Raw genomic sequence first — 13,167 nt, 5'->3', positions numbered from 1 at the left:
GCTTACTGCGTTAAAATTGCACACCTAGGATGCGAATAACTAAACGAATAAATTTCCATCCGGAGAGTGGGATGTCAAGTGAAGAAAAGTATCCCCATTCTAACAAGCTGTTTAATTGGAAAAGTTCCGCCATTGTGGAAAATGGCAAGCACACCTTGACTCCCGGAATAATCATCGTCGTTCGGGTTGCCGATGAAGACTGCGACTTCAGTCTCCACTCTAGCAAGCAAGCAGTAGGAGACGGATTTTCCATTTTTTACTGGGTTACTTCGGTAACGATGGTGGCAATCGTCGCTGGTAATAAATTTTGCAAGGCGTGACATTAAATTTTCTCGCTGTTTAATTAGCTTTCCGCTTATGGAATCGGAAGTGTTTGCGTGTGTGCATCATTTTCCGCATTACTATGGGGAGTTGTTAAGTTTTGTTTGCCAACTCAATTAAAATTTGAAGAAAATTCGTTTTTCTTTTAATTTTTGTAAAATATGATCTTTTTGTACATTTTTTATACGACTTCCGTACCCCTCGAGCAGGAGTTGCTATTCGAAATGATCACCCCTAGAATTGAAACTTTTTGATCGAATAAGTGTTCATTCGTAGGGATCTCGGTAGGGATGTTTAATTCGTTTTCTTTTATTTTTTTTTATATTTAACTGCGGTGCTTCGATCTTTTTATCAGTGATCGAAGAAATTTGTTGATAGACATCCCCAAAATTACAATTTTCATTCAGCACACGCAACACTTTACAGTTTGACTTGACATTGGTGTTAGATCACACTTCGATATGAATGGCGGAAAATTGAGAAAATCTTAGGAACTGTCTAGGGGCAAGACAGATCTAACTAGAGAAAATCTGTGTTCGAAGTGTTACTCAGAATTCCTCACAGTTTCTCAGATTTTCTCCCATTCAGATCAAAGTGTGATCTGGCACTAATGTCAAACTGAAAAGTGTTGCGTGTGCTGAATGAAAATTGCAGTTTAGGGATGTCTTTCAACAATTTTCGTAGATCATCGATAAAAAGAGTTAGGGGTCTATTACACTCTTTGCCCTGACGCCAAATATTTGACCACTTTTGACAGATAAATTTTGGCAGGTTGTTTGGCTCTGTTTGTCCCTATTCGTTTTTCGAGAGTGACAAATATTTTTGTTTGCCAGGTACACCTCGGTCAAAATTTAACTGTTAAAAGTGGTCAAATATTTGGCATTGGTCAAAGAATGTCATACTAGCTTTACTCCTTGGGGCAAGACACTGTGCTGGAGAGTACATTTTCCGGCACAGAGTTGCTCAGAATTTCTCTGGAATGCTCCCGTTTTTACATGGGTGTTGCCTGATTTATCGTAAAATCAAAACAATATTGCCCGATATCTCGCTTTTCTTGCAGTTTTAGGGGTGTTTTTCAACAAATTTCGTCGATCATTGGTGAAAAGAGTTACTCAGAATTTCTCAGAGTTACTCTCGTTTGCACAGTGTCTTGCCCCTAGCTTTACTCAGAATACCTCAGAGTTGCTCTCGTTTGCACAGTGTCTTGCCCCTAGGGAACTGTGAGGAATTCTGAACAACTCTTCGGGCACAGATTTTCTTTCGTTAGATCTGTCTTGCTTCTAGGCTTCGATCTGGATTATTAGGATCAAAAAAGTTTTTTGACAACGTTAAAGGAATTTTATTGAGCTATCGCGAATGCATCGATCGATTTGATATGTCAATGCATTCAAGAAGAACAACAGAAACAGATTTCGAGTTCCATCTGGCAATAAAAGTATCAGATTCTATCCGAAACAAAAAAAAAAAAACAAGTTTGAAAGTTTTTCTTCCCGGCAGATTTAAGTCTGCATATAGTGATGGATAAAAAAAAGTCTGCCGTCAAGTTTATGTCCTACCTGACTTGTCTGTTCTCCGATTGTGAAAGATACAAGTCCCATCAAAGTTTTGCCCCCCCTCCCCTTTTTCAAGGTTCCTCTGAACATGACCATTCTTCACCGGAACAAGCTCCACAAACTTTAGGAAAGTTGAAAGACGCCGTCTGGTTCTCTACCTGCAACTGACGTTTATTTCAAAGCAGATGATTCTTCCACACAGTTCTCGTACGCACACGATACACTGAGAATAGTTCAAACCGATAGAATTTTTAAAGCTAAGGCCGAGGGGTCGTGTGCCACTGACAGATAATCCTCAATTGTTTGCCCCTTCCCTTCCAGTTTTGGGAAAACGAAACCGATACCCTTCCGGCAATCATTTTGGTTGAGAAGTTATGTATTGTGTAACACACTAACAGTGCTGAAAGGTAAAGTGGCACGTGGCGGCGATCGACACCTCCAACGGTGGTCCCCCCGGTTCTACCGGTGTAATTACCTTTCCTCATCGAAAGCCACATCGCTGTCATCGTCCCGAAGGTACCTATTGGAGCGATTTGTTTCATTTAATTAGATTCCCTCCCCTTCCTTCTCATAGTATGTACACGGAATTCGATTTGATCGGAAACGGAAAGAAGAAAAGCCGGTGAAAAAATGTATCAAATCCAGCAGCCCCTCGGCTAATTAAATTAGCGCAATTCGAAGAATTTCTCTTTGATACATTTCTAGGCTAGCGCCATGGTCGCCGCGGGCGACTACAATCATCATCGGAGTAGGCATTGGCCATGGTTTTATTTTGGCAAATGCTACACAGGGGATGCTGTTCACATGCGGTGGCAATCAAGTTGGCCGAGTGCGTACGTCAAAACCAGTGGGAAAACCACGTGTCTGGAAATGGATCACAGGAGGCTGGGGATTTCTGGCTAAAAGTAGATACAAGCCTCAGCCAAAGAGGTACCTAGAGATGTACGTGTACGGGCGAAGAGTCGTCAATGGAATGCCCTTTTCGGTGATGGAATGTGACACGTTTCGTATTGTGTTGAATCTAATCTTTCATCTCTCATCATCACCATAATCACCTTCTCTCATCTCTAATCTCTTATCTCTCACTTCTCATCATCATTATCTCCCATCTCTCACATCTGATCTGTCATCATCATCATCATCAACTCTCATCACGCATCTCTCATCATCATCATCATCATCTCTCATATCTAATCTCTGATATCTCTTCTTTCATCATAATCTCTCATTATCATCATCTTCCATCCCTCATCATCATAATCTCGTCTCACATCTCTCATATTATATCTCATATCTCTAATATATTACCTCTCATCTCTCATCTTTCATTTCTCACATGTCATCATCATCATCACTCATTTCTCATCTCTTATCTCATATCTCTTACATCTCACCTCTCATCTTTTATCCCTCATCTATCAACTTTCATCCTTCACATCTCTCACCTCTCATCTCGCGTCATCATCTCTCTTCAATTATCCCTCATATCCTCTTTCATCTACCATCTCTCATCTCTCAGCACGTATCTCTCATCTCTAATCTTTCATCATTCATATTTCATAATCATCATCTATCATCTCCCATCATCATCATCTATAATCTCTCATCATTATCATCAACATCATCACCATGGGCATAGTGTATCATTGTACTTGTCACACAATGTACAAATTCATGCAATGGCAGGCAAAGTAAGCCCTTCAATTAATAACTGTGGAAGTGCTCTAAGAACACTAAGTTGGAGGCATGTCAAACTAATGCGAACGTTGAGTCATAAAGAAGAAGATGAAGATCATCACCATCTCCCATCTCTTATTTGTTATTTCATCTATCATCTCCCATCATCATCATCATCATCATCTCTCATCTCTCACTTCTCATTTCTTATCATCATCTCTCATCAACATCATCTCTGACCTCTAATTTCTTATCTCTTATCTCTCACCTCTCATCTTTTATCTCTAATCCATCATCTCTTATCTCTTATCTTCCATTTCAAATATCTCTCATATCTCATTTATCATCATTATCATCGTCTCTCATCTCTCCACCTCCCATCTCTCATCTATATTTTTTTGTTTCTATTTATGCATATTTAAACTTGCTAATTCTACACACTCTCATCTCTCATGATCATTATCATCATTTCTCATCTTCATCATCTCTCACCTCTTATCTTTCATCATCATCATCATCATCAAGCTTTCAACTCACATGTCTAATCATCACCATCATCGTCACCATTATCAACTCCCATCATCATCATCTCAGAAGGCCGGCTCCAGAGGCACGTTATCCTCCATTTGGGACATTTGTGCCATCATCTATTTTAGATCTTTATCCCAAATACTAAAATCATTTCCGAAGAAAAATCCGAGGTACATGAGAGTTCGATAATAATCGAAATTTTGACACCGTTCTCTCATCTCTCATCATTATTATATTTCATCTTTTTTTAGTTCCTCTATAAATCCCTAACAGTATCGAAATGGAGTTCTATAAATATGAAAAAAAATATAGTGGCTCAGAAAAAAGTGTTCTTTCATATAGTTTATTGCATTGCTAACTGGACTGTGACAGAGTGCGGAATCTCAAATAAAAGTGCGATTTGGTGTCAAATCGTTCCGGTGTCTTCACCGCATTTATTCATCTTGAGCTAATGAATAAGCGGTGAAGACACCGGAACGATCTGACTCCAAATCGCACTTTTATTTGAGATTCCGCACTCTATCAACGTAGTTTTAACTGCGCAATGCGCAATATAAAATCAAAAAATCAACATATTTTCCAAAATTGGAAAACCCAATTCAGCATGTTGCACTTAATATTATTTTGATTTTTTTCGAAAAAAATCATGAAAAAGGCATAACATACGATGGAAAAAGTTCATTGCAGCCTATTGAATCATATAAGCTAGCTACAGGTATCAGTTTTTTTTCTAAGTCACATCACATTCAATCAAAATAAAAGTCAAACGTCAAGCGCCATCAACAAAGACATCAACACGGTAGCAGTGGCAGTATTTTATTCACCACCAACGGTTGCTGCGATGGGAAACATTCATATATGTCAAACCCCTGCTGCGATATGGCGGATACGTGAACTGCAGCAACAGTAGTTGAGGATTCTGCAAGATGGTCTTTGCAGAAATGCTATCATTTACTTATTAACAGCTGGCACCCTGTCGGGAGCGAGAATGTTGCATTAATGTTGGGAATGAGGTTAATAACTGGAACGCACATGCAGTTTGAACTTTTGGCATGAAAAATGCTGATATTTAGGTTTTAGTTTTTGTTTTCAAAAGTAATAGGCTCCTAAAGTCCTATCGGGATTCTTCTTTTAAACCACATTATATGGTTCAAGAGTACATATTTACTCATTTTTTGACGTTTTTATTAACCGTAGTTGAAAATATAAAATTTTTTTATTTTTTTAGCCTTTTGTCTCGTCCCTAGCTTATAACACATACTTTGAGTGATTTTTTTTCACCGTGTATGTCAGATAGACGAGTGCACCGATGAACTGAATTCATCGCGGTCCGAGAATTTTGACACTAGAGCGGGGCCGTTCCCAACCAGAATTGTTCAATTCTGATTGGAAATTGTTCACTTCTGATTGGAAGCGACCCCGCTCTAGTGTCAAAATTCTTGGACCGTGATGAATTCAGTTCATCGGTGCACTCGTCTATAGGAACATTTTTGAAATCCCAGTGCGAAAAATGTCGAGCTCAGTCACACAAGGTTGCCCTCAAGGTTGCCCTCAAATGTCAAAGTATTTACCATTTTACTTATTTCGAATTTTCTCATTATTCCTTTGTTTTTCAAGTTTGATTGAAGTACAATTCCGATTAGAATACCATGCTTGATCGTATTATTCAATATAAGCGAGATTTCGGCTTTAATTTTAGGACCCTATTTGCCATTGACATAACTTAAAGTTAGTTTTTTTTCCCTTCTAAACCATAGGGGGATAATCTGCTCAACAGACACCCTAACAGAAGGTTAGGGTAGTGTAGGTCTGACAGGCCGTCTTCTACAACAAAAGTTAAATCCAGGACTACTCTCTCCTCGTACCCACTAAACCATTCCTATGGTCGCCAAACCCTACGTCTCTCCGGAACCACCAAGAAGGTATTGCTTCAGAGAGAAGTTAGTTCAGAGAGACCCGCTTTGTGGTGGTGTCAAGCCTTGTTGTATTTTCAAAAAATCAAGAGTGATATTCATTTACCACAGACAAACAGACGTTTTGCTCTGCTCTTTTTTTTCTATCGTTCACGTTTTCAAAACTTAAGTGCCCCACACAATGCATACGTTTGCGTGTGCGTGACAGTAATTTGACACATTTCCCATGGGAAAACTGTCAAAAAACGCAAACCTCGACGGAACGGATGCTATGTGTTCCAGGCTTTACTCTCTAACTCGGCAATCGGTCACTCACGGCGCTCCTGTGTGACGTTTGCCCACTACCGCTTCCTAGTAAGCACTTTGCGAAACACAGCGTGATTATCATTAGGAAAATTAAACGTTCAACAACAAGTAGCAGTATCGTAGTGGCGCTAGTATCGGAAAGTCGCCATGCTGTTTACCAGTGGTGAATATAAAACTCATGTAGATATTTATATTTCACTAGGGGCAACCCGCATAATCACGAACTGTAAATTTAATGTTTCTCATTCTGTAGATTACTATAAATAATTGTCAATTAACCGTTTTCCAAACTGTCTGAGATAACAGTAAACTAACCATGCCACGTACAGATTTGCCAGTTTGACAAATGGTAATCCGCCAAATAACAATATGTGCAATAGGCGGTTAAGATAGGTTACCATAAAAAATCGCTCGTTTTCTCGAACAAATTTTTCGCAAAACAGTAAAGGATATGGTCAATTTATTATCCAGATTTTCAGACAATTCACTGCATGGCAAATGGTTAGAGAACAATAAAACAATGCATCTGGAAGAAAACCGTGCACTGTATGGGGTATTATAAATATATGGTTTTTCATAATATTTTAAGCTTATGATATATGGTTCTGCTATATTTGAACCGTTTAAAATAAGAAAGCGGTTAGTCGTTCATCGGATTTTTTTTTATTCACAATTTCAACGCCCTATTCTGGGTTCGGTAGCACCTGTGATGATTAAAACTAATTGTAGACCTTTCTCCGGTGGGGGCTAATTTCTAACCGCAGGGAACCCTGAATATCCGTCCACAGTAGGACAAATTTTTCCAACTCCGTTTGGGGAACCCCTCGCAGTCGTACGGTCAGGCTGGATCAGGTTCCTTTAGTTGGCTTCAAAATTCTGCAAAATAATTTGCATCCGCTGAAATATTGCTCGTAAAACAAATTTATAAGTTATGCAGAACTTACCCTTGTTTCATCCAAATCGTTCCAAGCGCGTCGAACTGTTTATTGAGGCAATTAATTTTCGCTTGATTGTTTACCAAACTTGCGGGCGAAAGGTTGTGATTTTTTTTCTAATTGCAAACTGCAAAGTTCGATTGCGGTACAGATACCAATGAAAGCTATTGTTTGACAAAATGTTGAATTTCAGTGGCATGCAGTGAAATGCACATGTGTAAGTGTGCTGCGCAAATAAAATCACAAACCGTTTGAGAAACGGTCATTCTGTATTGCCACCATATCTCCCGAGTTTTCATCCACATACTATTTGACCATTTCTGTACAATATGATATGTTGTTACAACTTGGAATGGGCTACATAAACCGTTCTTTACAATCGAATATTTCGAGATTCATAGTTACAACAGAAAAGCACCTGTTCGTGGTACCGTAACAGTAACAGATAAAGGAGACATACTGTGTGTACTGTAATACAAATTGTATTTCACTATGCGGGAAGACACTGTGCAAACGAGAGTAACTCTGAGAAATTCTGAGTAACTCTTTTCACCAATGATCGACGAAATTTGTTTAAAACACCCCTAAAACTGCAAGAAAAGCGATATATCGGGCAATATTGTTTTGATTTTGCGAAAAATCAGGCAACACCCAAGCAAAAACGGGAGTAATCCGGAGAAATTCTGAGCAACTCTGTGAAGGAAAATGTACTCTCTAACACAGTGTCTTGCCCCAAGATATTTCACCACTGATTCACGTTGTTTGGGACCATTTGTTATACAATGAACTTCTGTTATCTGTGCTTTTAGGTTCCAGTCCTGATTCACATAGATCGATTTGATTCCCTGTCAGTCCTGTAAAATTGGCAGGGGTGCCAAAAACCCACAAAAATGAGCATTAACAATCTACAGGCAATATGCGCTATAGGCAAACCCCTCATCCACCACCGCAGTGCTTCTTATCATCACCTGACGATCGTTTTCAAATCAAACCATGTGCTTATCGTCACCGTTGCATCTTTCCAGCTCCCCCACCTGGCTGGCACTTTCTCTTCTCCATCAGGCATCATCTCCCAAGAGCCCTCCCATCATCCACACCCTCCTCGCTGGCTGATGGCTGGTATATCACAACGGCGGACTGCCATTATTATCCCAAATCACATTACACATCACATTAGCGAAAATTGATACATTGCTGTGTAGCTGCCAAAATATGTCACAGCAGAGTGGCGAGAGTATATCACAGAGAGAGTTTGGTGGTTTGGTTTCCCTTCGGTTGTTGATTTGGTATAGTCATTTGCAGTCACAGCAGCATCACAGACAATGGACATCCAAGTCCTGTTCCAAAACAGTGTGCGGAATGTTACGCTTATGTGTTCCCATTACAAACACAAGTGGATACAATGTGGTGGGACTACTGTGGCAAAGGTTTCCCACGTTGTTGACAGTGGTGAAATGTGGTGAATATAAAACTTATCTAGATATGTATTTAAAGTTTACCACTGCTTAAAGCAGCAAGCTGCTTGGCGACGCTACTGTTGCCACTGCTAGGAAAATTGAATTCCTGCACAGTTTTCGAGGGAAATTTTGTTCCAACTTGGATGTTTGTTCTCTGTGATGGCAGCATCACCATCAGTCGCCGAGGAATCGGTGTGATTAGATCTCTCGACGGCTGTTTCTCGACTACCGCTTGTATTTATTAGATTTTCGTTGTTCTGGTTTTTATCTTCCTCCCTCCGGATTGGAACAACCTAAGTTCCAAATGCTACTAGGACTGCGTGTCTGCTTCCGAAATATTTGTTGTATGTATTTTGTTTTGATCGTCAGTCAACATTATAACATCGGATCTAAATTAGGAGGGGAGCGAATTCCAACAACTGTCAGAATGTGTCCAAGTCGGAGATTTCCCGACTGGAGACAAATTCACTGTCACCTCCTGTCGGTCTGTCGTTGTCGTTGCTCTATCCTGATCAACGTACGCACAATGCTGGTAATGAATTCAAATGGGAAAATAAACGATTGCGATAGGTCCAACAACATAATCATTATCTTGAGAATTGTATTTATGTGTAAGAATGGAGAGGGGGAGATGGTCATTTCCGTCTGAGATAATCCCTCCATGGTTTATATTTGCCATCGATGTACAACTATTATTCATCAGCAAAGGCACTTTGGCACACAAGTACTAACTATTTTCTTACAAAAGTTTGACAACTTCAATCTGTTTAACATCATCGTCATATTATATCCCAGGGGCAAGACACTGTGCAAACGAGAGTAATTCTGAGAAATTCTGAGTAACTCTTTTCACCAATGATCGACGAAATTGGTTAAAAACACTAAACTGCAAGAAAAGCGAAACTTCGGGCAATATTGTTTTAAATTTGCGATAAATCAGGCAACACCCAAGTAAAAACGGGAGCAATCCGGAGAAATTCTGAGCAACTCTTTGAAGGAAAATGTACTCTCCAGCACAGTGTCTTGCCCCAAGGCTTCACATCATTATCATATGATACCCCTCGTACGGAAACGATATATTTCTTGGCATCCCTTATAGTAAACGAATTTATTGGCACCCCTACCAAACCATTTCTTTTATAATTTTTAGGGATGCTTGAAATACATTCTCGAGCAAAGCGTGCAAAATAGAAATAAACATGAAGTGATGAAGTAAAAACATGTTACCCAAAAATAATATGAAAATTTTGCATAAAATTGAACAAACTTTCTAAATTTCCGCTTATTGCGGTTAGCCAGATTAAAGTACGTGACAGTTCAAGTTAGTACATGGAGTCACATTCTAAAGGTATCATCACACCTGTGTGACACCGCACCGGGGTTTCAAATTACCGCAGCACAACTCCGTAAAACAAAGCCCAATCACGTAAAAGATACACCCCATTCTCTGCATTAAACGGCGTGACAACAGCCGAAGTAATGCGATAACTTTTCCAGGGCAATAGAAACAAATGAATTCAATTTGCGTCGACTCTTTGTAGCTGGAAGATTTAGGAAAATTTCAGACAGTCAACACGACGCGACGGGGAACAAAGGGATCTAACCTCAAAATGTGCGAGGTTTCGAGTGGAGACTGCTCACATCACGACATTGACGATGCTCAGTCTGTCTTCAATTACTCACCTCATCGTCCTCACTTTCATATATACATACCTTCAATTCAGTGCGATCCGTAACAACTCCGGAAAACCGGAACACGTTTGATGGTGGCGGTGGTTTCGGCAATTTGGAAATGAGTCGCTTTGGTGATAGTGATACTTTTGCATTGGATATCTTCCCTCTTGGACTTCCACACAGAGAAACAGACGTAACAATTAGAACAAATTTCTTCAAAAACATCGTCATGAAAACGAAATCGCCCAATGCTAAACGTACTGTGTTTGGCCGGGCCATCACTAGGTGGCGGTAGTGAGTAAATGTCAAACAAGAGCAAATACGACTTTTATCCCGGAAGATTTTTTAAAAATGCTCTTATTTTCTGTTTTTAAAAGTTATTTTTAGACTTGCACACAAATACTGTTCCAAGACTACTCAATATTTTAGAAAGTGTTAAATTTTGTTCAATTCACAGGGAATCAAAACTTTCTTGAAGGGGTGTCATCGAAAATTGCTCCAGCTGTTTGGCGTAAAATTCCGCTTATATCTATTTTTTCGTAGAAAAATCTTCTAAGCTACACTGACAAAATTGCAAAGTTAAAGTTTATACAGGTTCAGATTATACAATTCATAAGACAATGCCATCGTTATTTTTATAAGTGCTAACATACACATTATAACACCCTATTTCGTTTTCATGAAGTACCCTATTAAACGTATATACGCATCCTTTTTCATTTATGTGTGGGCAAACATAAAAATTAAAGATTGGTTGTTATAGTTAAAAATTACAAAAAAAAATACAAATACAAGCACATTCATTGATCCACATGTTTTTTCAGGAATATTTCTCGTCGGAAGTTCTTTTGAAACAACTCAATTTTGTTCTATTAACCTATTAATACCTCGAGAAAACTTACGTAACACAAACGTATTTTACAATTAGGCTAAAAATTGTGACAGAAATTACTTAAAAATAAATGTAAATGTAGGTTTATCGGAGGTTTTCAGCTATTCCAGGATTTCAGACCTTACATAGTAAAGTTTTCAGAAACTATGTTAAAAAGACAAAGGCATGAAGAAACTCAGAAAACCGGAAATGCTTTCCATAATTCATTCAGAGATTTGTAGTTTTCCTATGACCTCAATATCAAGTAAATACCAAAAAAAACCTGAAGGAATTTCCCATATTTTCTCAATAAAAAGGGAAAGCTTGAAAGAACTCAATAAAAAGGGAAAGCTTGAAAGAATTTCTTCAAAAAATATACTTTAAGCAGTTCCATGTTGGTTCAATAAAACACTAATGGAAACTATCGCAAAAACTTAAGGACAAAGTAATTCAAACTATGCCTGCCACTGCAGACTATTTTAAGCCATAATTCATTTCCACGAAAGTTCCCCTCTTTAAGAATAGCGCACATTAATGCTCATTCACCGCAATCCTTGAATCAAAGAAGGAAGAGAAAAAACCTCACAGAAGTAAGCACAGAAACCGGAGAGAGCAATCGCCCTTTACAGTTTCTTCTTCGCTAGGATGGGAATGTTTTGGCCACTTACCAAATTCATAATGTCCACCTCATCGAGCTGCTGTTTCCGTAGTCGTTCTTCGCGCCGGAGTGCCGCTTCCTTCTGCTGGTGCCGGCGCTGTTTGTTTCTCAAGTGTCCCATGTTCCGGTCCGGCGGCTATGGTGGCGACGGCAGCAGTGGCGTCGTACTTTTTTTTCGGTTCCGTTATCCCGACGATTCAAGATTCGGTTCCTGCAAGTTGAAGTAAGCAAAGGAAAGCGCGTGGTCGGTTAAAGTTATTCGCCCATTTTCACCACGTGAGAGGAAAGAATCGGTGAAGGAAAGGGACAGACTTGAATAAATTTCCTTTAAAAGACTTCCTGTTCCGGGATCGGAACCAGTGGGGGTTGCCATCTTTCCGTCTTTAAGGAAATCAATAAATTTTGCTCCTCCGAGACGAGGACGACAACGGCAACGTGTTGATTCGGATCCATTCATTATGGATTGCCCTCTCTGGGTACCCTTTCGCATTAACTCCCCGAAAGTAGGCAATTTTTTCTCGCTGTTAGCTATTGTGCCAAATGGGACTGAGGAATGCCATTCTAATGGAAATCCCAATTCGCGAAAAATTGATAAAATACAAAGGGCCACTGCGGGTCGGCTTGGTGTTATGTGCCAGTGTGTTCCAACTTTTGGCCGAAGAGAGGCAACGATATTGATGCCAAACACGACAGATAGTTAATGTGGCATTTGCCACTGACGCAAATGGCCAAATAATGGCCAAAAGTAGATGACTGAAAAAACAGATGGCCACAGAGATGGGAAAGTTTGCGTATAGGGTAAAACTTAAAAAAAAAAACCGAATAATTCAAGCCAGAAAAGTCTACATGAATGAATTGGTGACCAAAGAAATAGATGGTCAAAACGACCAAATAACGAAAGCGACAAACACAACGAATTGCTAAAGATGGCCAAAAAGTATACAAATAGTCGGAACAACTGTTGGCCAAAATGTTGATTAACCTTCACGTACCCGACCCCCAACATCTCATTTTTAAAATGCTGGCATTTCGTCAATTTTCATCCAATTTTTTTGAAGTCGCCCTCAATCGATCATAAATTGGTGCAAGTTTCTTACATCCAAGTGGCCATGTAATATCCGAAACCATTCCGGAGATATTCCGGATTATACTGGGGTCAGAGAGGGTGCCGAAATGGCTAAAAATGATTGTTTCGTGTGTTATTGAATTTGAATTATCGATTTTCAGCGGAATTTTTATTGCGAACAATAAAACACAACTGCGATAACCAG

The 13,167-nt window shown here is 39.4% G+C and overlaps 1 protein-coding gene across 1 annotated transcript in view; it reads right to left on the bottom strand.

The window, feature by feature from the left end:
* Positions 1 to 12,088, bottom strand: part of LOC109421953 (coatomer subunit beta') — a 77,637-nt gene extending 65,549 nt beyond the window's left edge. Inside the window, exon 1 of the mRNA XM_029865028.2 lies at positions 11,907 to 12,088. Within this exon, the coding sequence (XP_029720888.2) occupies positions 11,907 to 12,017 (111 nt within the window). The 5' untranslated portion in view covers positions 12,018 to 12,088. The remainder of the gene's footprint in view (positions 1 to 11,906) is intronic.
* Positions 12,089 to 13,167: the final 1,079 nt, after the last annotated feature.

Source organism: Aedes albopictus, chromosome 3 (assembly GCF_035046485.1).
Source record: "Aedes albopictus strain Foshan chromosome 3, AalbF5, whole genome shotgun sequence".
NCBI classification, from domain to species: Eukaryota; Metazoa; Arthropoda; class Insecta; order Diptera; family Culicidae; genus Aedes; species Aedes albopictus.
Note: the sequence above shows the minus strand (reverse complement) of the source record. Positions and strands in the feature narration are given on the sequence as shown.